The following is a 26,137-nucleotide window of genomic DNA, read 5'->3' as shown; positions in this document are numbered from 1 at the left end:
GGTGAGCGGTGGAGGCAGGGCTGGAAGGAGCCTTCAGGCCGACCCCGTCAGAAGGTCCAGGCAGCGGCAGTTAGGCAGCAGGTAATCCAGGTGGATTCAGCAGGAAGGAAGGAGGTAGCACAGCGTGCAACTCCCAGCTAGCAGATCAGGTACAGGACGAGATATACAAGCAAGGTAGTCACGTCCAGGAAAGCTATTTAAACCCGGCGGGCGGGACCAACAGGCGGTGATGTCACAGGAACCAGTATGGCCGAACGAAGCCAGGCTTAAGGGCAACAGTAAGGGCAAAGTCCGGAACACAGCAGAATAGGAACGATGCTTACATTATTCCCCCCTTAAAGAATGTCCTCCGGACAATCTTCGACCAGGCTTGTCCGGGTACCTTAGATGAAACTGCTCCAGCAGCCGCGGAGCACAGATATTCTCCACCGGTTCCCAGGAATTCTCCTCGACAGAGTATCCTTGCCACTTGACCAGATATTGCAACTTCCTTCTGAAGATCCGTGAATCCAGAATCTTCTCCACGACATATTGTTCATGTCCATCAACGAGCACTGGAGCTGGAGGAGAGGAAGTACGCCCTGGGAAAGAATTTGGTACAACTGGCTTTAGTAGGGAAACATGGAACACCGGGTGAACCTTCCAGGCAGGGGGTAATTTCAGACGCACCGCTACCGAATTCACTAGAGCCACGATCTTGTATGGCCCTACAAACTTCTGCCCCAGCTTGACAGTCGGTGCCCTCACCCTCAGATTCTTGGTAGACAACCAGACCGTATCTCCCACCCACCGGTTCCATGACAATTGTGTACAAGATAATTGTGTACGGACAATTGTGTACAGAAAATTGTGTACAGGCCAATTGTGTCCAAGGACAATTGTGTACAAGGACAATTGTGTACAGGGCAATCGCCTTGTACACAATTGTCCTTGTACACAATTGTCATTGTACACAATTGGCCTGTACACAATTGTCTGTACACAATAGTCCGTACACAATTATCTTGTACACAATTGTCCTGTCACCCTCCCACCCTATACACCGGAGCCGGCCTCCTGGTACGATCTGCTGCTCTCTTATACCTTTCCTGCGCAGTCGTCAAGGTGGTCTTCAGAGCTTCCAAATTCTGCTGTAAGAAAGAAAGATGGTCAGACACAGCAGGCACTGCAGCCTCCTTGGGGAACTGCGGCAAGATGCTTGGGTGGTAACCCTGATTAGCAAAGAACGGTGACTGCTTAGTCGAGGAGTGCTGCGAGTTGTTATATGTGAACTCTGCCAGGGGAAGCAGATCTACCCAATCGTCCTGCAGATGACTTAAGTAGCAACGGAGGTATTGCTCCAGGGTCTGATTCGTACGTTCCGTCTGTCCATTAGTCTGTGGATGGTAAGCCGAAGACAGACTTACTCTAATATCCAGAGCCGCGCAGAAACACCTCCAGAACCTAGACGTGAACTGCACCCCACGATCCTAGATCACCTCATCCGGGACTCCGTGCAGACGGACCACCTCTTGAATCAACAAGTCTGCAGTCTGTTTTGCTGTGGGTAATCCAGCGCAAGGGATAAAGTGTGCTGCCTTAGTGAGGCGGTCCACGACCACTAGAATGGTGTTCTTACCCTTGGAGACCGGTAGTTCAACAATAAAGTCCATTGAGATGGATCTCCAGGGACGAGATGGTATAGGCAAGGGTTGTAACAACCCGGAAGGCGACGCACGAGGCGTCTTGAACCGAGCACATACCTCGCAGGATGACACGTATCCCTCCACGTCCTTCCGGTACGAAGGCCACCAGAAGTACCGAGCCAGGAACTCTTGGGTCTTCGTTATTCCACGATGTCCCCCAATCTTAGAATCATGGATCAGTTGGAGGACTTCAAGTCTTGTCACCTCTGGTACATACAGCCGATTCTCCTGTAACCACACTCCTCCATTGTAATTTAGGCTTACTTCGGGGGTAGGTTGCCTTAGCAACGGATCTGCTGCGTATGCTGCTTTGATCTCAGACAGAAGATCCTGATGATGGATTGCAGAGATGAAATGAGCGGGAGACACAACAGTACTAGGAGACGACTTAATCACTTCCTCAGGAGCAGCAATCCTAGATAGCGCATCTGCCTTACCATTCCGTGCCCCCGACCTGTAGGAGATGATGAAGTTGAATTGGTTTAGAAACAAGCTCCAACGTGCCTGACGTGGGTTCAAACATCTTACGGACTGCATGAATTCCAGGTTTCGGTGGTCGGTAAGAACTGTAATCGGAGTTGAGGACCCCAGCAGCAAGTGTCTCCACTCCTTGAATGCCGTCACAATCGCCAGTAACTCCTTGTTCCCTACGTCATAGTTCTTCTGCGCCGGGGATAGCTTCTGAGAAAGAAAGGCACAAGGATGAAGAACTGCCTTCTCACCTCCTCTCTGTGACAACACTGCGCCGATGGCGACATCCGATGCGTCCACCTCAAGAGTAAAGCTCAGGTCTGGGTCTGGATGTCTTAAGATGGGAGCCGACACAAATTTGTCCTTCAGCCGTGTGAACGCCTCCTGGGCTTGCGGAGTCCACCGGAACGGTACCCCCTTCTTGGTCAGTTGGGTGATGGGAGCCACAATCTCAGAGAAGTTACGGATGAAGCGCCTATAGAAGTTGGCGAATCCCACAAACCTCTGAACTTCCTTCACCGATCCTGGCGCTGGCCACTCCTGGATCGCTCTGGTCTTTTGATCGTCCATCTGGAGACCCTGTGGAGAGATGACATAACCGAGGAACTGCACTGTTGCCCTGTGGAACTCGCATTTCTCCAATTTGATGTAAAGATGGTTATGCAGCAGGCGTTGCAGCACTGTCCTCACGTGGAGCCGATGTTCCTCGAGATCACTGGAAAAGATTAAAATGTCATCGAGATACACAACCATAAATACATCAAGCACATCTCGGAAAATGTCATTAACAAAATGCTGAAAGGTTGCAGGAGCATTTCGTAGTCCGAACGGCATGACCCGTGATTCGAAGTGTCCATAACGGCAGCGGAAGGCCGTCTTCCACTCATCTCCAGACCGAATTCTCACGAGATTGTAGGCTCCCCGAAGATCCAGTTTGGTGAATATCTTAGCCTGCTTCACCCTCTCCAGTAGTTCAGAGATTAAGGGTAGCGGGTGCCGATTCATGACCGTTACCTTGTTTAAATCACGGTAGTCCATGCAAGGACGCAGACCCCCGTCCTTTTTCTTCACGAAGAAGATTGGTGCACCCGCAGGAGAAGTAGACGGTCGGATGAAGCCCTTGGCGAGATTCTCGTCGATGAAGTCCTTCAAGGCCTTTAATTCAGGACCAGACAAAGGGTAAATACGCCCGAATGGGATCTCCGCCCCAGATATCAGTTCTATCGGGCAATCATAAGGCCGGTGGGGAGGTAACATATCTGCCCTCTTCTTATCACATACCTCTGCCAGATCCTGATACTCCATTGGTAATTGTCCCTCAGTCGTAGCTACTACCTTGGGGATAGCAGCGACCTTAGGAATAGCGGGGTTGCTGTTAGAACTTGGAGGGAACTGCACTTCCCTGGTCTCCCAGTTGATGCGAGGATTCTGAACCTGGAGCCAAGGTAACCCCAGGATAATAGGAAAGGAAAGTGAGGAGAAGATATTAGTAAAAAGGACAAATGTTCCACATGTTCCTCTCCAATGCATACCTTCACCGACTCAGTCTCCATGGTTACCGGTCCCGATGTAAGTGGTGACCCGTCTACTGTCTCCATCAAGACTGACGACTCCCTCTTCACTGCCCTGATTCCATGCTTCCTTGCAAACGCGATATCCATGAAGTTTCCACTGGCCCCGGAGTCCAACATGGCGGCGCTCTCGACACACCGACCCTGGAAGCAGACCCTCAAGGATAGGTAATAGTGGGAATTCTTCTTAGTAGCGAAGGAGGAAACGACGGATGTCATCGAGATCACCACTGCGTTCAATGGAAGAGATGCCAGCGAATTCATATCGGCAAAGTCCAGGTCTCTCTGATTGTCTCTGCCCCCCGAATTGTTCAGATCTAGGACGCTGGACTCCCCCGCCTCGGAGTTACAATCAATGATAGCTGCAGCCGTCTTACGTCTCCTGACTGGACACTCGGAGATGAAGTGACCGGTCCCCCCGCAGTAGAAGCACAGGTTTTCCTTAAAGCGATGCTCCTTGCGGGCATCAGGAGGATTTCTACGTACGGCATCCACCTGCATCGGTTCGGGCTCGGGCTCGGGATTCCTCCTGCTGGTGACATCTCTGGAGGGAGAAGAGAACGGAACAGTGTTATTAAACCGTAGATCAGACCAGCGCTCCTGTCTGCGCTCAGAGAGTCGATTGTCAATGCGGATGCAGTGGTTGATGAAGTCCCCAAGAAGCACGGGCGAGTCCCCGCGTGCCAGTTCATCCTTAACTGCCTAGACAATCCCCTGCGGAAGATGGCCTGCTTGGCTGCCCCGTTCCAGGTGGTGTCTAAAGCCCATCTACGGAAGTCCAATGCATACTCCAGCACCGAACGCTTCCCCTGCCGAAGGGTCAGCAGCGTCGTCTCAGCAGTATTAGCTCGGTTCGGGTCATCAAACATCTGCGTCATTGCGGCAATGAAATTGTCCAGAGAGTTAAGCAGAGGGTCGTCGGTCTCAATCAAAGGGTTGGCCCACGCGAGCGCCTTACCAGACAGCAGCATGACTATGGTCAGAACTTTGGAGCGTTCCGTAGTGAACTGTGGGGCATGAGCAGCAAAGAAGATCCGACACTGGTTCAAAAATCCTCGGAATTTATCCCTCTCACCAGCGAACCGGAAGGGTGGAAGCTTCGGGAAGGTCGGTGTAGTATCCCGGGCAACACCTGCTACATGCGCGGCTGGGGCCTGTTCCAGAGCAGCAATCCGATCGAGCTGCAAAGGAATCGCTTGCTCCAACGCCAGAACACGATCACCCTGAAGAGGAGCTGCTTGTTCCAGCGCCGTAATCCGATTTGCCAGTCGTTGCAACTGTGCCTCTGCTGCCCCGGCGTTGTGTTCGATACGTTGCTCCAGCGTGTCCAGCTGGGTCCTAATGCCTGCCACATCCTGCCGTATCAAAGCAAGCTGCTTGCTTACACGTTTCTCCAGGGACTCTACACCTGCGGTCTCCATATTGATGGCTTGTATATCCTGTAATGATGTATAGTAGGTTTCTATGAAGACAGTGGCTAGATGATAGAGTCACAGACACAGGTATACGTGAAAGTAGTTTGTATTAAACAAGCAGCACAGAACAGCACAGGTGCTGGCGGAGCCAGATAATGACAGCAGTGGTAACAGCAGCAGAACTCAGTCCAGTAGATAGCAAGTTGTACACCGGCACTGTGTAGATGTAAGCAGACACAGTCTGAAGAATGCAGGCAAGGACAGTCACTTAGCCCTCTCCCTTGCGGGAGGGGAATCTTCGGGCACAGTGCAGTGGCAGAGAAAGTCACTAGGTAATTGATACTGGATGTGCAAAGGTAGCAGGGATAGTCTCTCAGGTGGAACGCACACAGCAGTCAAGATCTACAGCGCATACCGTGAGTGCTGTAGTAGCGGTGAGCGGTGGAGGCAGGGCTGGAAGGAGCCTTCAGGCCGACCCCGTCAGAAGGTCCAGGCAGCGGCAGTTAGGCAGCAGGTAATCCAGGTGGATTCAGCAGGAAGGAAGGAGGTAGCACAGCGTGCAACTCCCAGCTAGCAGATCAGGTACAGGACGAGATATACAAGCAAGGTAGTCACGTCCAGGAAAGCTATTTAAACCCGGCGGGCGGGACCAACAGGCGGTGATGTCACAGGAACCAGTATGGCCGAACGAAGCCAGGCTTAAGGGCAACAGTAAGGGCAAAGTCCGGAACACAGCAGAATAGGAACGATGCTTACAGAGAGTTACAGACAAGCAGTGGTGGCGCTCCTGTATATAGCAACCACAACTTGTATGGATATCACAGCCACAGTTGGAATTCTCTGTCAAAGTGTAAGCAAGCCATGCCAAAGAGACTGGAATGCAATTAAGAGAATTCTTCAATATCTTAAAGAAACTCAAATGCTAAATCTTAAGATATCTGCATCAGGAGATCTCACTCTCCGAGGTTATGTGGATGTATATTGGACTGGAGATTCAAGTGATCGGAAATCACCAAGTGGTTACTTGTTCAAGTGAGGAGAAAATTCAATTTCTTGGTCCAGCAGAGAACAAGTGTCAGTTGCATTATCTTCTACAGAAGCAGAATATATGTCTGCTGCTTATGCAAGTCAAGAAATAATTTGGTTGAAACAACTTTTGGAAGATTTCGGCAAGCCATTAGCTCAACCAACAGTTATTTATGAGGACAACCAAGGATGCATTAAATTTGCCAGCAGTGAGAAGATTAGTGCCAGGACTAAGCACGTTGATGTAAAACATCACTACTTACGTGACTTACTGGAACTTGGTGTACTTGAGTTTGTTTATTGCAAGTCTGACAAGATGATAGCTGATGGTATGACAAAGCCATTATCAAGCGCCAAGATTGTGGACTTCAGAAACGCACAATGGGACTAACAGGATAAGTAGTTGTTGAGTGGGGGTGTTTTAAAATGTTTGGTGCAACAACTCCATTCCTGTCTGAGTGTTTAGTTGCTAGATTTGTATGCTGTTTATAAAGTTAGATCCAAAAAAACTCCCAGAGGTTCACACAGGGAGAGCATGTGACTGTATTTCCTGTTTTCCTGTGTCTGTGTATGAAAGAAGCAGCCTACTGTAGATGCTGCACAAATAGAGACACACAAATTATTTATTCCTGATCTATTAAGCATATTGTTCCTGATTGTTCCTTAATAAAGAAGCTCTGTTGTCACATGCTTTGAGAGTATCCTGAATAACCCGCTGCCAACAGATTTCTATTCTGATTTTTAGGTGACAGAATGAACAAAAACGAGCAATTCAGAATTTGCTTTTTAGGTTTTTTTCATACCGTTCCGCATGTGGTAAAATTGGTAAGGCAGCTTTATTCTTCAGTTCAGTACGATTACAGCAATACGCAATTTATATAGCTTTTTTATGTTTTGGCGCTTTTACACAAAAAAAGTATTTTATAAAAAAAATAATTTTTGCATCGCTTAATTCTGAGAGCTCTAACTTTATTTTTCTGCTGATAGAGCAGTTTGGCAGCTTGTTTTTTGCTGGACAAGATGACATTTTCAGCAGTACCATTTTTATTTACATTTGTCTTTTTTATCTCGTTTTATTGCACTTTTTGTATGGTGGTATGATGAGAAAGCATTGATTTTTTATTTGTTTTTTATTTATTTTTTACAGTGTTCAATTAAGGGGTTAACTATCATTACAGTTTAATAGAGCCAGTTGTTTTTTATTATTTTTACACTGTTTAATAATTTTTGTAACTTTTTTACATTGTCCCAGGATGGGACATTTCTTTACAATATCATGCTCTGCAATGCTTCTGCACTGCAGAGCAAGAAAGCAGAGTCTGACAGGCATGGAAGGAGGCATCTCAGGTCCTGCTCACGTTCTGCTTTGACTCTCTAGCAATCATACGAGCAGCTCTCACTGAAATTTTACTTGGTCTTCCAGATCTTGACCTCCACGGTTCCTGTTTACTGCCATTTCTTATTAACGTTTCGAACTGTGGAAAGGGCAACTTGAAAACCCTTTGCGTGGGCCTCCACCATTTTCATTTTCATAGTGCTAGACAGCTGACACACCATTGTCCCCACTGCCATCTTGCGGCTGTGATACATACAGTGGCATGTAAAAGTATGGGCTTCCTTGATCAAAATTACTGTTACTGTGAACAATTGAGGAAGTTGAAGATGAAATGATCTCTAAAAGGCTTAAAGTTAAAGAATACAAATTTGCTTTGTATTTTAGAAATATTATACACAGTTGAAACCAGAAGTTTACATACACTATATAAAAAGAAACATATGCATGTTTTTCTCATTATCTGACATGAAATCAGAATGAACCTTTCCCGTTTTAGGTCAATTAGGACCTGCCTTTTCAGCTTTGCCCATAAATTTTCAAATGGATTAAGATCAGGGCTTTGTGATGGCCACTCCAAAAAATTGACATTGTTGTCCTTAAGACACTTTATTGCCATTTTGGCAGTATGCTATGGGTCATTGTCCATTTGAACATCCCATTTTCGCCCAAGCTTTACCTTCCTGGCTGATGTCTTGAGATGTTGCTTCAGTATTGCCACATAATCTTCTTTTTACATGATGTCGTTTATTTTGTGAAGTGCAACAGTCCCTCCTGCAGCAAAACAACCCCGCAACATGATGCTGCCACCCCCGTGTTTCAAAGTTGGGATGGTGTCTTCAGGCTTCTAAGCTTCTCTCTTTTTCCTCCAAACATAATGACGTTTGGTCATTATGCTCAAAAAGTTAAATTTTATTTTCTTCAGACCACAGGACATGTGTCCAAAAATTAAGGTATTTGTTCCTGGGTGCATTTGCAAATATTAATCTGGCTTTTCTATTTTTCTTTTGGAGTATTGACTTCTTCCTGGCAGAGTGGCCTTTTTCCTCCAAACATAATGACGTTTGGTCATTATGCTCAAAAAGTTAAATTTTATTTTCATCAGACCACAGGACATGTGTCCAAAAGTTAAGGTATTTGTTCTTGTGTGCATTTGCAAACATTAATCTAGTACTTACTTCTTCCTGGCAGAGTGGCCTTTCAGCCCATGTTGATACAGTACTCGTTCACTGTGGATATTGACACAATCTTACCTGCTTCTGCCATCATCTTCACAAGGTCTTTTGCTTTTGTCCTTGGGTTGATATGCACCTCGAACCAAAGCATGTTCATCTCTGGGACACAGGACCTGTCTCCCTCCTGAGCGTTATGATGGCTGGACATTCCCATTTTGTTTGTGCTTGCTTATAATTATTTGTACAGATGAACAAAGCACCTTCAGGTACCCTGAAATTGTACTAAAGGATGAGCCAGACTTGTGCAAGTCCACAATTCTCTTCCTGATATCTTGGCTAATTTCTCGAGACTTTCCCATGATGCTATGCAAAGAAGCAGTGTGTTTCAGGTGTGCATTAAAATACACTCACAGATGTGTCTCTATTTTATTTATTTGTTACCAAAGACTAGAAGCTTCCAAACACATGACATCATCATATGGGCAGTCCAGAATTGTTTAAAGGAATATCATTATTCTGGCATTTGGTAAATATTAATAATTATGGCAATCATAATTGAGTTAAAATGGGAAAGGTTTATTCTGAGTTCATGTCAGATATTGAGAAAAATATGAATATGTATCTTTTTATATAGTGTATGTAAACTTCCGGTTTCAACTGTATATATTCATCTTTTACATTTTAAAAATTACAAAATGGAGAATGGGCGGATGCAAAAGTTTTTACACTTTGCATGGTTAGTACCTAGTAGCACCTCCTTTTGAACGTTTTACAGCCTGTAAAAACTTTTTGCAGCCAGCCAAGAGTCTTTCTATTCTTGTTTTAGTGAATTTCATGGCTTGTTTCCAAAATGCATCAGGCTTCTTTAGATGTTCTTTTGCATATTTTTGACCCTGAATTTTATGGTGAGAACGCAGGAGAGGTTTTCTTCTTTTGACTTTTCATGAAGGCCATATTTGTGCAGGTGTCTCTGAACAATAGAGCAATATGCCATAGCACCAGAGTCCACTAAATCTTTCTGAAAGTCTTTTGCAGTGGGGGTTCTGATTTGACTCTCTAGCAATCATACGAGCAGCTCTCACTGAAATTTTACTTGGTCTTCCAGATCTTGACCTCCACTGTTCTTCTTAACTGCCATTTCTTATTAACATTTCTAATTGTGGAAATGGCAAATTGAAAACCCATTGCTACCTTCTTATAGCCTTCTCCTGCTTTGTGGGCCTCCACCATTTTCATTTTCATACTGCTAGACTGCTGCTTGGAAGAACCCAATGCTGATTTTTTTTGGCACAAGGTTTGAGGAGGCTGGGTTTTTATAAGGCTGGGAAATTCACATCACCTGGCCTTTCCTAATGATGATAGTGAACAAGCCATAACTCTATCAGGCTAATTAAGGTCTGAAACCTTGGTCAAAGTTATCTGAACACGCAAATAGTCAAGGGTACCCAAACTTTTGCATCAGACTATTTTCCTTTTTTAAAATTATAAACTGTAAAAAATGACTATATATTTTTTCTTTTTTCCTAATATGCAAAGGAAATGTGTCATCTTTAACTTGAGGCCTTTTAGAGATCATTTCATCTTCAACTTTTTAAACTGTTCACAATAGCAATAATTTTGACCAGGGATGCAGAAACTCTTACATGCCACTGTATCTACCATCTACTTTGTGTTCAGCAGCCACCTTACATACCTCCACCCTCTGCCTAAAGTCGTGGGACTTGGCACCTTCTACCACTAGATGCGGGATTCTCGAGAGAGTACTGTATCTGCATTACTATGCAACTTCCTGTCTCTATGTTCCACGTGGAAGCAGAAATCCTGCAGGGCTAGAAACCAGTAGGTAACATGAGCATTCTTTCCACTTTTGTCTCCTCATGCATTTGAGTGGGGCATAGTCTGACACTAATTTAAATTTTCGCCCTGACAGATAGCATTGCAATGTATCCACCAACCAATTTGTGGCCAAAGATTCCTTTTCAACAATGAAATCATTTTTCTCATCTGCTAACAGTTTCCTACTCAAGTAGAGAACAGGGTGCTCCTCTCTGTGTATTCCTGAGAAAGGACCTCTCCTAATCAGACTTCTGAGGCATCCGTCTGGAGTATAAAATACTTCTTAAAGTCGGTGGCTACAAGGACTGGCTGCTTACATTTAGCTACCTTCAGTTTAGGAAAAGTCGTTGCCACCTCCGTCTACTTGGCCAAAAATTATTTTGATTTTTAAAGAGGTTGGTCAAGGGTGCGGCCACAATGGAAAAGTTTGGAATGAACCTCCTGTAGTACCCCACAATTCCTAGAAAGACCCTAATTTGCTTTTTTTGAGAGTGGTTCTCGGTCAGTTCTGGATTTTATCCACTTCATTGATCTGGGGTTTGATTTCACCTCTACCTACTACATATCCAAGGTATTTGGCCTCCTCTTTCTCCATGGCACATTTTTTTGATTTTTAGAGAACTCCGCTTTCCTGAGAGCCTCAAACACTGCCTGTACCTTTCCGAGATGACTTCCCCAACCTGGGCTGAAGATTATGATATCGTCCAGTTATTCGGATGCGTAATTCTTTATGGGATGCAAGGATCCAGACCATGGCCCTCTGGAAGCTGGTCGAAGTTCCCTTCAGTCCAAACAGAATCTGGACGTATTGTAAGCACCAAATGGGTATGGAGAAATACGTTTTCTCCTTGGCTTCTTGTGACATGGGAATTTGCCAATATCCCTTTATTAGAACCAATGTGGTTAATTACTTTGTCGGCACAAACCTCTATCAGCTCATTGACATGCAGCATCTGATATGCTTCAGATTTGGAGACTTTGTTCAGCTTCTGATAATCATAACAGAAGCTTCATTCGCCCATGCATTTTGTAAAAAGGACTTTCGGGCTAGACCATCCATGCTTAGATTCCTCAATAACTCAGAGATTCAGCATTTGCTTAACTTCCTTGGAGATCAGTTTGGCCGGGCCCCGGAATAAAGTAGGTCTTTAAAGGGAACCTCAATAAAATGAAGAGGAGCAGCATCCAATCCAGGTGAGAAATATATAAATTTATTCAGCCATGGTAAAATGCAACGTTTCAACCACCAAGTGGTCTTTTTCAAGCATACACAATAGTAAAAGGGCGGTCTTTATATAGGCTCAAAAGGCCAATCAGCAAAATAAAGACGCCCACCAACCAAAAAACAACAGTAATACATATAATTACAAAATACAATAACATACAGTGTATAAAGACAGAATAATGTGTATAAAACATCATTTTAAAAAAACAATAATAATCATGACGCAGTGTAAAGAAAAATAAAGCCAATCACTTTCCTATCATAGCCAATCATAAAATGGCATCCTCCGTTGTCCTAGCAACCCCCAACCAATAGGTCACAAACTGACAAAAAACGGCATATAGCCAATCAAAGTACTTCCTTGAAATCGGCGCCAAAATCAATGACCTATAGTGATTACCAACACATTACCTGATGTTCCCAGCGTTCCCAAATCCCCATCAGCCTAGCCGAAGTGGTACAAAACACCAGAGCCATGACATCAGCAATCGCGACGCAGAAGTCAAAATCCCGCGACACACCATCACCAAAATCCCGCACATGCGCATCAGCACACAGAGAACTTCCAGGTGACCGCTAGATCAATAAACCTCGCGATGTCACGCTAGTCAAATCTCGCGCCTGCGCAATCGCGCATTAAGAATACCATAGTGACCATAATGTCAACTAAATTTACAGCGCCTGCGCAGAAGCGCACAGCAAATGTAACACAACCCAGAGGGCGGTCACATGGCTAGTACCGTTACATGTCACATGCCACTGTATAAATCAGGTCAATAAAGCAGCGTTATAAATATAATAACCTAGGGAATCCTATATACCTCAACATAGTTGAATTATAGTTGATTTACAGGATGATATCCCAACGGTCACCTGACCAATCACATAACTCAAATATTATTGATCATCAATCGTATTATAATGTCAATATATCCCATAATATAAACGGGACCTAAAATGAAAAACACTGCAATGTAACCCAATACACTTTTGACATCCAACAACTTTATTGTCATATTCACAAAAAAAAGAAAAGAGAAGGGGAGGAGGGAAAAAGAAGGGGGGAAGGGCAAGAGGGCATGGGGATTATAAATGTAATTTTACATAAATAGACCAACAAGTCTTCAGGGAAATTCAATCCCCATGTCCTCAAGTCATTCCACTGCATCATTCCTGCAAAAACACAGAAAAAAATATTATTAAAATCAATCAACACTGTTGAAAAACAAAGGATGACGTGTCAAGACTCGTGTGGACTACTTGGTACAAATCTGTAGATTGTAATCAATATTCAAACCCTTCGGTTGAAGGGTGCCCAAGATCGAAATCCATCTCAGCTCTTTCCTTTTCAATAATGTAATCCTATCACCACCCCGCCTTAACAATGGGACCCCATCTATCACCCTAAATCTTAATTGATTCACGGAATGTCTACAATCAACAAAATGCTTCGGTATTGGAAGTTCCAAAAGTTGTGTTCTAATGGTACTCTTGTGTTTACTGATACGTGCCCTAATTTCCATGGTAGTTTCCCCTACATATATTAGCCCACATGGACAAACAGTCATGTAGACAACAAAACTGGAGGAACACGTGAATCTTTCCTTAATCAAGAATTTTTTTCCAGTAAATGGATGAAAAAAACAATCCCCTTTGATCATATTCCCACAGCACGCACATCCAAGGCATGGAAAATTACCCACAGTCAAAGGGCCCAATGTCAATTGTCGCAACATTTTATTAGAACCCACATCAGCCTTAACCAATTTATCACGTAAATTACGTCCACGTCGATAGGATGAAATAGGTCTAATAGTAAACTCAGGGATTTCAGGTAATCCCCTACGCAATACATCCCAATGTTTATTTAAAATCCCATTGATCTTATCACTAACAGGACAAAAAGTGGATACAAATGGAACCCGTTTAACGGGTAACCTGTCGCGTTTCTGAGAAATGTCATCAACTGTCAAATTCATGGCCCTATCCTTGAAGTTTTTAACCTGTCTTCCTGGATACCCCCTGTTGGTAAATTTTTCACACATTTCATCAAGTCTATCATTTATCCTGTTTTCATCCTTGACTATTCTACGTACTCGTAGCATCTGACTCCAAGGCAAAGACTCTACCATCTTCCTTGGATGATTACTGCTAAAAAGCAAAAGGCTGTTCCTATCCGTTTCTTTCACATATAGGTCTGTACATAATACATTCCCTTCCTTATATACCAATGTGTCCAAAAATTGGACTTGAGTAGAAGATTGTGTTAAAGTAAACTTCAATTCTGGATAAACGTCATTCAACTCGATATGGAAATTGCATAGATCCTCAAAACTCCCATCCCATATACAAAAGACATCGTCGATGTAGCGCCACCAGGCCCGAACGTGACCCCAAAAGATGGACTTGTACACAAAACGATCCTCAAATACCGCCATGTAGATGTTTGCATAAGTCGGGGCCACATTGGACCCCATGGCGGTACCCCTGATCTGCAGGTAAAAATCATCCCCAAAAAGAAAATAATTCTTCCTGAGGATGAAACCTAACAGAGTGAGAATCATCTGTGCACACTCAGGGGCCACGTCAGAGCCTGATAACACTACATCGACAGCCTCCAACCCCTTGTCATGCTGGATTGATGTGTACAATGAGGTTACATCAAACGAGACTAATAATGTATCAGAATCAACCTCCACATCCTTAATTTTATTCAAAAAATCATTGGTATCCATAATACAAGATCGTGCTGATGTAGCAAACTGTCGCAAGACTTTATCCAAAAAAATTGCCACTTTATTAAAAAGTGAACCTCTCCCAGATACAATTGGGCGTCCGGGAGGGTTGTAGAGATCCTTGTGGATCTTTGGCAAAGTATATAGAATTGGTGTTATCGGAGTATCTACAATCAAAAAATCATGTAGCTTAGGGTCAATCAATCCATCAGCATAAGCACCATCAACCAGAGAATGCAACTCACCGAGAAACCGAGAGGTGGGATCACAAGTCAATTTGAGATAAACATCCCCATCTGACAACTGTTGTAAAATCTCAGCCTTATATTTATTAGTATCCATCACAACCACCGCTCCACCTTTGTCAGCATTTTTGATTGTAATAGCCGTATTATCCGATAACCTCTGTAGAGCCTGTTTCTCAGCTAAACTGAGGTTATGTTTACCAAAATGACGAGTATTTTTTCTCAACTGTGCAACATCCCTTTCAACCAACTGGACATATGATTCAACAAAATTATTCTTAGCAGGTGGTTGAAAATTACTCTTAGAGTGCAATCCAACACCCTGCAAAGTAAACCGCGCGGAATCACCAACAGATGAGGAATCAGATAACACCTGTTTCCCTGCAAAAAAAGAGGTTAATCGAAGTCTCCTAAAGAACGAAAAAAGGTCACATTCAATCTCAAACCAATCGGGAGAATTCATAGGACAAAATGACAATCCCTTCGATAAAATGTCATAATCAGCTTTAGATAACTCACACGAGGAGATATTGACCACCAAATTATCATACTTCACAGGCCTTTCCGTCTCCCCTCCATATTGCGAGTCCTCATTGAGGGATTGTAACTCTTCCCCTGCTTCTGCAAATCTCTTCTTACGCCCATGTTTCCTTCCACCTCGCCGGATCCTTCTTTTGCCATTGTTGTGTCGGTTTTGTCCTTCCCTAAAAAAACAAAGGAAGAGGAGGAAGCACCCATATTTGTATCATCCGTAGAATCCGACTCAGCTGTAGTGAAACCGAAATCCCGATATTGTCTTTCTTGTGGTTTTCTACGTTTACGCATCTGTGTTGGTCTCTCCCTTTTCTTGAAAGAAAAAGACCCTGTATTCATATGCCATGAAAAAATACGTCCAGATTTATAGTCCTCAGCATCACGGAACCACTTCGTTCTCTTAGTCTTTTCAATGTCAGCACGATATTTTAATAATTTCTCATCCAACTGTATCTTGACAGTATCCATCTCTTGTAGGGTCATCTGGGATGTTAGCTGTAGTTCAAGATCAGTGATTGATTTACTGATAGATTCCATCTCTAACCGAAGAAACTCAATATTGAGAAGCATTAGGTCAAAGGCGTATTTGTTCGTAATAGACTCGAACCGACTGCAAAACATTGCATTGTCCGCAAGCAAAGTCGGACGCAAATGCGGTCTTAACCCACATGGTATTCTATGTGCTTTATAGTATTCACATAACGTTGTACCATGTAGCTCAAAGGAAATGAGTTTCCTCTTCTCATTTTCATACTTCCTCTTGAGCATGTCGGCAGTCGGTTTATTTAAAAATGACATATCCGTCTGGGATCCAGATAGAATCCGTTTTGCATCATCCTCAGTATATGAAAAAGTCATGGCATTATCCAGCTCACCCACCTCTGAATTAGTAGATTCCATCTGGTAGATCCGGTGCCCGTAAGCCAGGGTCCAAATTGTCACATAGAAAGAAAAAATGGCAAACAGCACTTGCAGGACCAGGGGGATGCACGCTCACCGTCCAGAGACCCAACAGGACCACAAGAATTCCAATAAAATGAAGAGGAGCAGCATCCAATCCAGGTGAGAAATATATAAATTTATTCAGCCATGGTAAAATGCAACGTTTCAACCACCAAGTGGTCTTTTTCAATCATACACAATAGTAAAAGGGCGGTCTTTATATAGGCTCTAAAGGCCAATCAGCAAAATAAAGACGCCCACCAACCAAAAAACAACAGTCACAAACTGACTTCTGCGTCGCGATTGCTGATGTCATGGCTCTGGTGTTTTGTACCGCTTCGGCTAGGCTGATGGGGATTTGGGAACGCTGTGAAGATCAGGTAATGTGTTGGTAATCACTATAGGTCATTGATTTTGGCGCCGATTTCAAGGAAGTACTTTGATTGGCTATATGCCGTTTTTTGTCAGTTTGTGACCTATTGGTTGGGGGTTGCTAGGACAATGGAGGATGCCATTTTATGATTGGCTATGATAGGAAAGTGATTGGCTTTATTTTTCTTTACACTGCGTCATGATTATTATTGTTTTTTTAAAATGATGTTTTATACACATTATTCTGTCTTTATACACTGTATGTTATTGTATTTTGTAATTATATGTATTACTGTTGTTTTTTGGTTGGTGGGCGTCTTTATTTTGCTGATTGGCCTTTTGAGCCTATATAAAGACCGCCCTTTTACTATTGTGTATGCTTGAAAAAGACCACTTGGTGGTTGAAACATTGCATTTTACCATGGCTGAATAAATTTATATATTTCTCACCTGGATTGGATGCTGCTCCTCTTCATTTTATTGGAATTCTTGTGGTCCTGTTGGGTCTCTGGACGGTGAGCGTGCATCCCCCTGGTCCTGCAAGTGATGTTTGCCATTTTTTCTTTCTATTTAAAGGGAACCTGTCACCCCCAAGGGCGTTTTTCAGTTAAAGAGCCACCTTCGAAAGCACTAAGGCTGCACTCCGTGAAGGTGGCTCTTCTTTTTCTGATCCCCAGTAACGCTGAAATATCGACTTTTATAACTAGCTTTAATGTGTCCCATAGGTATGCTAGGTATGCTGTGTCCCCCTGTATCAGCCGCCTACCATCCGTCCATCATGCCTGTCCGGTGTCTCGGTGCCGCCCACCATCCATCCATCATGATTCCCCTGTGCGTCGCTGCATCCTCCTGTTTTGAATGCCGGCGCCTGCGCTGTGACAAGAGTTCTTGGACATGCGCAGTACGTGCTGCCCGAGAACTGACATCAGGCTATTGCGCCTGCGTGTTGTGGAGGCCCCAGATCCCGCCCTGCAGTGTGTTATGATGTATTCACACTGCAGCGCTGGGGCCTCCACAACACGCAGGCAAAATAGCCTAATGTCACTTCTCGGGCAGCGCACTCTGCGCATGCCCGAGAACACGTGTCACAGTGCAGGTGCTGGCATTCAAAACAGGAGGATGCAGCGACGCACAGGGGCATCTTGATGGGCGGATGGTTGGCGGCGCCGAGACACCGGACAGGCATGATGGACGGATGGTAGGCGGCTGATACAGGGGGACACAACATACCTATGGGACACATTACAGGTATGAGGAGCTAGTTATAAAAGTCGATATTTCAGCATTACTGGGGGTCAGGAAAAGAAGAGCCACCTTCACAGAATGCAGCCTTAGTGCTGCTGAAAGTGGCTTTTTAACTGAAAAATGCCCTGGGGGGTGACAGGTTCCCTTTAAGTTCACCCACATATGGTGTTCTGTCAGAACCTGGTAGTCTATGACATCTGTTCACCCCCAACAACTCTGAAAACAGTTCCTGGTTCTGCTGCAGTAATTCCTGACACTGATTTTTTTTTCGGCCTTCGACAGTGTCTCGGCTACTGTGACAGCTTCAATGTTCTCTTTTGACTTAACCAGCAAACATGGAGTTTCAACAAGGTCCCTGTCTTGCCTTGCATTGATAAGATTGATGTGGTACAGCTTTCATCTTCCTTGTTTATGTACTTTGTAATACACTTCACCCAACTTCTACCATCTCATAGGGGCCTTGCCATTTGGCCAAAAACTTACTGTCTACCATGGGAATAAGCACAAGAACTCATTCCCTGGGGCTGAACTGCCTCACCCTAGCTGACTGGTTGTAAACCCAGGATTGAGCTTCTTGTGCCTTAAGGAGATGTTCCTTTTAAAATAGGCATTACCTTTTCAACTCTCTCCTGCATCTGGGTGACATACACAATGACACTCCAGAGGGGCTTGACATCGGCTTAACAGGTTTGCTTTACTATATCAAGGAGAACCCTCGGATGTTGGCCATACAGGAATTCAAAAGGAGAAAATCAGGTAGAAGTTTGTGGATCCTCCCAGATAGAGAATAATAGATATGAAAGGAGAAAGTCCCAGCCTCGTCTGTCCTTTTCTATGATTTTTGTAAGCATACTTTTTAAGGTTTTATTAAACCTTTCCACAAGGTGGTTTGTCTGTGGATTGTGAACTGACGTCTTCAGTTGTGTAATTTGCAAGGCCTTACACAGATCCCTCATCACTTTACTCATAAAGGGTGTTCCTTAGTTGGCCAGAATCTCCCTCAGTAGTACTGTCCGGGCAAAGATGTAGACCAACTTGCTAGCTATACTTTTTGAGGAGAAGTTTCTCAGGGAACCTGCTTCTGGGTACCGCGTTGCATAGTCAAGGAAAACCAATATATATTAATGCCCCTGAACAGACTTAACCAGGAGCCTGACCAAGTCCATGGCAATTCATTCAAATGGCAACTATATGATGGGCAGTGGCATGAGGGGATTTTGAAAATAAGAGGTGGGAGTAATTAACTGGCAGGTGGGATGGAACTTACAATACTTTAGACTCTCCCTGTGACACCCGGGCCAATAGAACCTCCGAGTTACCTGTTGCTGAGTTTTTTCCACATCGAGATGGACACCCATGACATAGGAATGGGCCATGTCCAACACCCTCTGTCTATAGGGTGCCAACAATTGATCCACTATTTCCTCTCTAATCTTAGTAACCCGATACAACAAGTCCCCACTCATCATAAAATAGGGAAATCTGCTGTCAGCACCTGGCTCCTGTACCATGCTGTTTATAATAGTTACATAATAAAACACTCAGAATTGAGAGTCCTCAGTGGCTGATACCTTTTAATGGCTAACTGAAAAGATGGTAACAAATTGCAAGCTTTCGAGACTACTCAGGTCTCTTCATCAGGCATTGACTAATACAACATCTGAAGAATCACATATTTATGCACAACACAGCACAGAAAAAAAATGCAATAGATAAGACAAGTGACGTGAAGCAGAATTATCATTATGGGAGAGGGATAGACATAAATATTGGAACAGTTCATAGATAAGGAGTCCGTCATATTTGTGATTATACCATGATTTTTGTCTTTTAACAAACGTTTGTACCTTGTTTTGTACCTTTACCTCTATTTTTATACCTTTACACCAAGTTTTTGTCCTCTGATTGGGGTCTGGTTCTGTGTTGTGATCCCCCCACAAGGTCTTAGGAGCAAATTCATTAATTGATATAAAAAGACAAATCCATGCAACACATTCATTCCAGCATTGAGTGTGTCAAAGGTCATCATGAGTTTGTACTCACAGACTCTTCTGTCTCTCTGTGATGTGAAGTTACCCTTCAATACCAGTAATTTCATGTCCATGGTGCTGTGATCAGGCATACAAAAATGTTTTGCCACGGGTAGATCCATTCTTTTTTCTCTTATTGTGTGGTGATGAGAATTCATCCTTGTTCTAAGCTTTTGCCCTGTCTCCTCCACATACAGACCCCCAGTTGGACATTTAATACAAATAATTAAGTACATCACATTAGATGTGATGCAGCTGAAAGTACCTGGGATGTTGTAGTCCTGATGTGAATGGGGGATCTTTATCTTGTCCGTGGTCATTATAAATGGACAGGTTTTTAATTTTTTCTGGTTGCAAGGAAAGGTTCCTGCAGCTGTTGGAGAGGACAGGGAGCTTCTGACAATGATGCTTCTTAGATTTGGGGGCTGCCTAAAACACAGTAGTCGGAGGTCTGGAAAAATAAAGATATACATCTTTCCTGTATCATAAATAAACACCTCATTTATAGTTAGGTCCCTATTTTGGACAGACCCAACATTTTCTCTTAACTGAGCAATGGAGGTTTCTGCCCTTCCCCCACAAGTCCCAAAACAATGCTAAGTCCCGGCCTATGATAATTGGATGCAATAAATCCTGAACCATGCTGACCTCATGAGATTCAGTACCTCAGGCCATCTCAATGACTACACTGGCTACTGGATGGTCTTTAGCATTCCTGTGAATGCAGCAGACACCTACCTTCTTCCCAGGGATCAGTTAGTAACTGAATGTGGCCCTCACGAGGGCCACCAAACTCCTTCTTGAAGTCCGGTCATTTGCAGACAATTCACTTTTATGGGACAAACTTGGGGCCCTTTGCTAGGTGGACAATCCACACTGTAGGCTAGAAATTCATAGTATGAACATCGGCATTACATGCTACAGCCAATCTGCTCAGAGCTTAGGGGACAATGGGCGGCTCTATGACCTGGGCCATGACATTTTCATCAGATTACATCCCATGATGAGACATTCGGCATGACTTCCGCATCCCCCTTGGGCTTTGAATGCCCCACCCCCTTTTGAGCATCCGAGCCCTGATGACACCACCAGTATGGAAAGGGTTGCATCCCCACGGAACAGTCGACCTCCTTGATACCTTTTAACCAGTCCAATGAGGTCATATGACATTTATATGTACAAGGTCATATGGCATTAATATGACATGTCCATACTTAGAATTGACCAAGCAATTTATTTATTTTTTTAATTTGTACCTCCAATATAAACTATACAGTGCAGGTGCGTGCAGAATACGTTTTCCAAAAATTTTTTTTACTTATATACAGTGGGGCAAAAAAGTATTTAGTCAGTCAGCAATAGTGCAAGTTCCACCACTTAAAAAGATGAGAGGCGTCTGTAATTTACATCATAGGTAGACCTCAACTATGGGAGACAAACTGAGAAAAAAAAATCCAGAAAATCACATTGTCTGTTTTTTTTTCATTTTATTTGCATATTATGGTGGAAAATAAGTATTTGGTCAGAAACTAGCAATCAAGATTTCTGGCTCTCACAGACCTGTAACTTCTTCTTTAAGAGTCTCCTCTTTCCTCCACTCATTACCTGTAGTAATGGCACCTGTTTAAACTTGTTATCAGTATAAAAAGACACCTGTGCACACCCTCAAACAGTCTGACTCCAAACTCCGCTATGGTGAAGACCAAAGAGCTGTCAAAGGACACCAGAAACAAAATTGTAGCCCTGCACCAGGCTGGGAAGACTGAATCTGCAATAGCCAACCAGCTTGGAGTGAAGAAATCAACTGTGGGAGCAATAATTAGAAAATGGAAGACATACAAGACCACTGATAATCTCCCTCGATCTGGTGCTCCACGCAAAATCCCACCCCGTGGGGTCAGAATGATCACAAGAACGGTGAGCAAAAATCCCAGAACCACGCGGGGGGACCTAGTGAATGAACTGCAGAGAGCTGGGACCAATGTAACAAGGCCTACCATAAGTAACACACTACGCCACCATGGACTCAGATCCTGCAGTGCCAGACGTGTCCCACTGCTTAAGCCTGTACATGTCCGGGCCCGTCTGAAGTTTGCTAGAGAGCATTTGGATGATCCAGAGGAGTTTTGGGAGAATGTCCTATGGTCTGATGAAACCAAACTGGAACTGTTTGGTAGAAACACAACTTGTCGTGTTTGGAGGAAAAAGAATACTGAGTTGCATCCATCAAACACCATACCTACTGTAAAGCATGGTGGTGGAAACCTCATGCTTTGGGGCTGTTTCTCTGCAAAGGGGCCAGGATGACTGATCCGGGTACATGAAAGAATGAATGGGGCCATGTATCGTGAGATTTTGAGTGCAAACCTCCTTCCATCAGCAAGGGCATTGAAGATGAAACGTGGCTGGGTCTTTCAACATGACAATGATCCAAAGCACACCGCCAGGGCAATGAAGGAGTGGCTTCGTAAGAAGCATTTCAAGGTCCTGGAGTGGCCTAGCCAGTCTCCAGATCTCAACCCTATAGAAAACCTTTGGAGGGAGTTGAAAGTCCGTGTTGCCAAGCGAAAAGCCAAAAACATCACTGCTCTAGAGGAGATCTGCATGGAGGAATGGGCCAACATACCAACAACAGTGTGTGGCAACCTTGTGAAGACTTACAGAAAACGTTTGACCTCTGTCATTGCCAACATAGGATATATCACAAAGTATTGAGATGAAATTTTGTTTCTGACCAAATACTTATTTTCCACCATAATATGCAAATAAAATGAAAAAAAACAGACAATGTGATTTTCTGGATTTTTTTTTCTCAGTTTGTCTCCCATAGTTGAGGTCTACCTATGATGTAAATTACAGACGCCTCTCATCTTTTTAAGTGGTGGAACTTGCACTATTGCTGACTGACTAAATACTTTTTTTCCCCACTGTAGCAGATTCTGCTTCTAAATAGCCCCATGGACCAGTCACACTCCATGCTGCAGGTTGCTCATGACTGTGTAATAGTAGGCAGAGAGTTCTGTTTTGCTAACAGTGTATGGGATTTAATATAAAAGTAGCAAAAATGTATTGAATCAGCAGTTAAGATGCTGGAGGAGCCATCATATATTATAAATTGTACATATACTGTAGATAATGCAGAAGTAGTAGAGACCCTGGTGCTTGTATTATAAACCTGTATTATATATGGCACATGGCTGTTGGAGAGAAATATTACAGATATTGTTTCGGGTCCAGGTACACTTCCAACTGTTACTCCTCTGCTTTGTTTCTATTTGACTTATAAGGTATAGTAATTTTTTAATTCCCTGACTTTTAGGGGACTTCAATTGAGTCATTACAGTGGTGTAAAAAAGTGTTTGCCCCTTCCTGATTTCCTATTCTTTTGCATGTTTGTCACACATAAAAGGGCGGTTCATGCTCGGAAACCCTCCAATGTGACTGAATTAAAACAATTCAGCAAAGATGAGTGTGCCAAAAATCCTCCAGTATGTTATAAAAGACTCATTGTCAGTTATTGTAAATGCTTGATTGTAGTTGTTGCTGCTAAGTGTGGCCCAACCAATTATTAGGTTTAGGGGGCAATCACTTTTCACACAGAGCCCTGTAGGTTTGGACTTCTTTTTCCCTTAGTAATAAAGACCTTCATTTAAAAATTACCTTTTGTGTTTACTTATGTTATCTTTATCTTATGTTTAAATTTGTTTGTTAATCTGAAACATTTAAGTGTAACAAACATGCAAAAGAATAAGAAATCAGTTTATATTGTACAGAGGACATTGTATTTTATTGTTTGTGTTGAGAGTAGTTGGTCAAGCAGATACAGATTGCATGTTTTTCTTTGTAGTAACACCTAATTATACATGTGGAGGAGTTCTAAATGAAACATCTGGAGTATTTAGCAGCCCATTTTTTCCTGGATTGTATCCCAACAACGCCCGTTGTGAATGGGTGATCAGAGTCATACCTGGATATAGTGTGGATCTATCTTTCTTATCATTGAAGTAAGTGTTCATTCGTCACTGCAAATGTATATTTTGGTCAATGATTCTCCATTTACATGCCTATTCATTAAACTATTCTTTTCTGCTGCCCCTCTCTGATAGGCTTATTAGTGGCATCTATGCAAAAAGATTGATGAATTTGTAATTAAATCATAGCAATCTTTGCTCTAACATCTAACATTAATGTCAGTTTCTGACCTTATTTCTTCTAAAATGTGTAAATGCTCTCAATATTATTCTCGACATACTTCCTCTGATTTTCTTTATATTTACTACCTCTTCCAATTAAGACCTCACCAGATAACCTATGTCCTCTGAGATAAAAATTTCTCATGCTTTTACACTTGACAATTTTAAGATGCTGAACATTCCAGAAATACAAGCTAAGTCCAGAAAACCAGAGAAGTTGGCAACTATCAGATTGCAGACCCCTGAACCTATCAACACAACTAGCAGTAGCCGTGGGGGGTTCCTACGATGCCCTAGACCCCTCGATCACAGTCGGAGAATTAAATAGGCCTAAAGAAAGAAAGGGGAAATCTAAACTGCCCCAGAGCAGACCCCAAAGCAATAGGCAGCCCCCAACATATAATGACGGTGAAGCAAGATGAAAACACTAACACAGACAGAAAGATAGACTGAGCAAAGACGGGGCCCAAAACTACCTAGATAGGAAAGGACAGGAAGGCTGCTGTCTGCAATCTGCCAAAACCCTATCAAAGACATAAGCCAACAAGCTGATATGAAAAAGGCCCTGAAGCAGCTAGGCTTCAAAAACTAAATCAGCACTCAGGTATTTTCAGAAGACAGAGCTAAAGGAATTCAGCACACCCCAGCAGGGAATGGCAGAAATCCAGAAAAACAAAGCAAAACAAAGTCAAAGCACAAATGCAAAAGGCCGAGCAGCAAACTTAGCTTTAGAGGAGCAGGAATTCAGACTGGTCTCCAAGGATCCCACAGAGAAATCACCCGCAGGGCAGAAGGGCGTCGGCAGCCTTATATCCAGTCAGTAACTCCACTCAGCCAGTCATCATCATCAGCCTCAGGTGTTTGATAATCAGGCTCACTACCTTTCTTTACCAGAAGAGGGAGTTCCTCGGGCCTCAGTAATGAAAGGGAAAATGAACTCACAACAGTACCTCCCCCTTGAGGAGGGGTCACCGAACCCTCAACTACGCCACCAGGGCGATCAGGGTGAGCCCGATGAAAGGCACGCACCAATCTTTTGGCATGAATATCAGAGGCAGAGACCCAGGAATTATCCTCCTGACCATAACCCTTCCACTTAACCAAATACTGGAGTCTCCGTCTAGCCAGACGGGAATCCAGTACTTTCTCTACCTCATATTCCACGTTACCTTCAACCAATACAGGGTCTGGAGGTGCCACCCCCGGAACAACAGGTTCAACAAACCTCTTCAACAAAGATTTATGGAACACATTATGGATTTTAAATGTGACAGGAAGAGCCAAACGAAAAGAGACCGGATTAATAATCTCCACAATCTTGTAAGGTCCAATAAATCTAGGCTTAAACTTAGGAGAAGCCACCTTCATAGCAATATTTTTTGATGATAACCACACCATATCACCAACCTTAAACTGGGGACCAATGGTCCTATGTCGGTTGGAAAACCGCTGGGCCTTTTCCTGGGAGAGAGATAACTTATCCACCACTTGGTCCCAGATGTGGTGCATTCTCTCCACCACAGTGTCAACACCTGGGCAGGCAGAGGGCTCCACCTGCCCTGAAGAAAATCGAGGATGAAACCCAAAGTTACAAAAAAAAGGTGACATCAAAGTGGCAGAACTAGCTCTATTATTTAAAGCAAATTCGGCCAAGGGCAAAAATGAAACCCAATCATCCTGATCAGCAGAAATAAAACATCTCAAATATGACTCCAAGGCCTGGTTTGTTCTCTCTGTCTGCCCATTGTCTGAGGGTGAAAAGCAGAGGAGAAGGACAACTGAATTCCCAGCCTGGAACAGAAAGTTCTCCAAAATCTAGACACAAACTGGACTCTTCTGTCAGACACAATGTTCTCAGGAATCCCGTGCAAACGAACCTCCTGTTGTAAAAACAGGGGCACCAACTCAGAGGAAGACGGCAACTTAGGGAGTGGTACAAGATGAACCATCTTAGAGAACCTATCACAAATCACCCAAATAACAGTCATCCTTTGAGAGACAGGCATATCAGAGATGAAATCCATTGAAATATGGGTCCATGGCCTCTTGGGGACAGGCAAAGGCATCAACAACCCACTAGAGCGAGAACACGATTTAGACCGGG

At 43.5% G+C, this 26,137-nt stretch overlaps 1 protein-coding gene across 14 annotated transcripts in view; it reads left to right on the top strand.

Moving 5' to 3' along the window:
* LOC141072913 (scavenger receptor cysteine-rich domain-containing protein DMBT1-like) overlaps positions 1 to 26,137 on the top strand; it is a 490,185-nt gene that overhangs the window by 395,705 nt on the left and 68,343 nt on the right. For all 14 annotated transcript variants that reach the window (XM_073560164.1, XM_073560162.1, XM_073560161.1 and 11 more), the window contains one exon: positions 23,688 to 23,844. In XM_073560164.1, coding sequence (XP_073416265.1) covers positions 23,688 to 23,844 — 157 coding nt within the window. The remainder of the gene's footprint in view (positions 1 to 23,687; positions 23,845 to 26,137) is intronic.

This window comes from Dendrobates tinctorius, unplaced genomic scaffold, assembly GCF_039654945.1.
Source record: "Dendrobates tinctorius isolate UK_male_01 unplaced genomic scaffold, ASM3965494v1 ptg000293l, whole genome shotgun sequence".
Taxonomy (NCBI): domain Eukaryota; kingdom Metazoa; phylum Chordata; class Amphibia; order Anura; family Dendrobatidae; genus Dendrobates; species Dendrobates tinctorius.
Note: the sequence above shows the minus strand (reverse complement) of the source record. Positions and strands in the feature narration are given on the sequence as shown.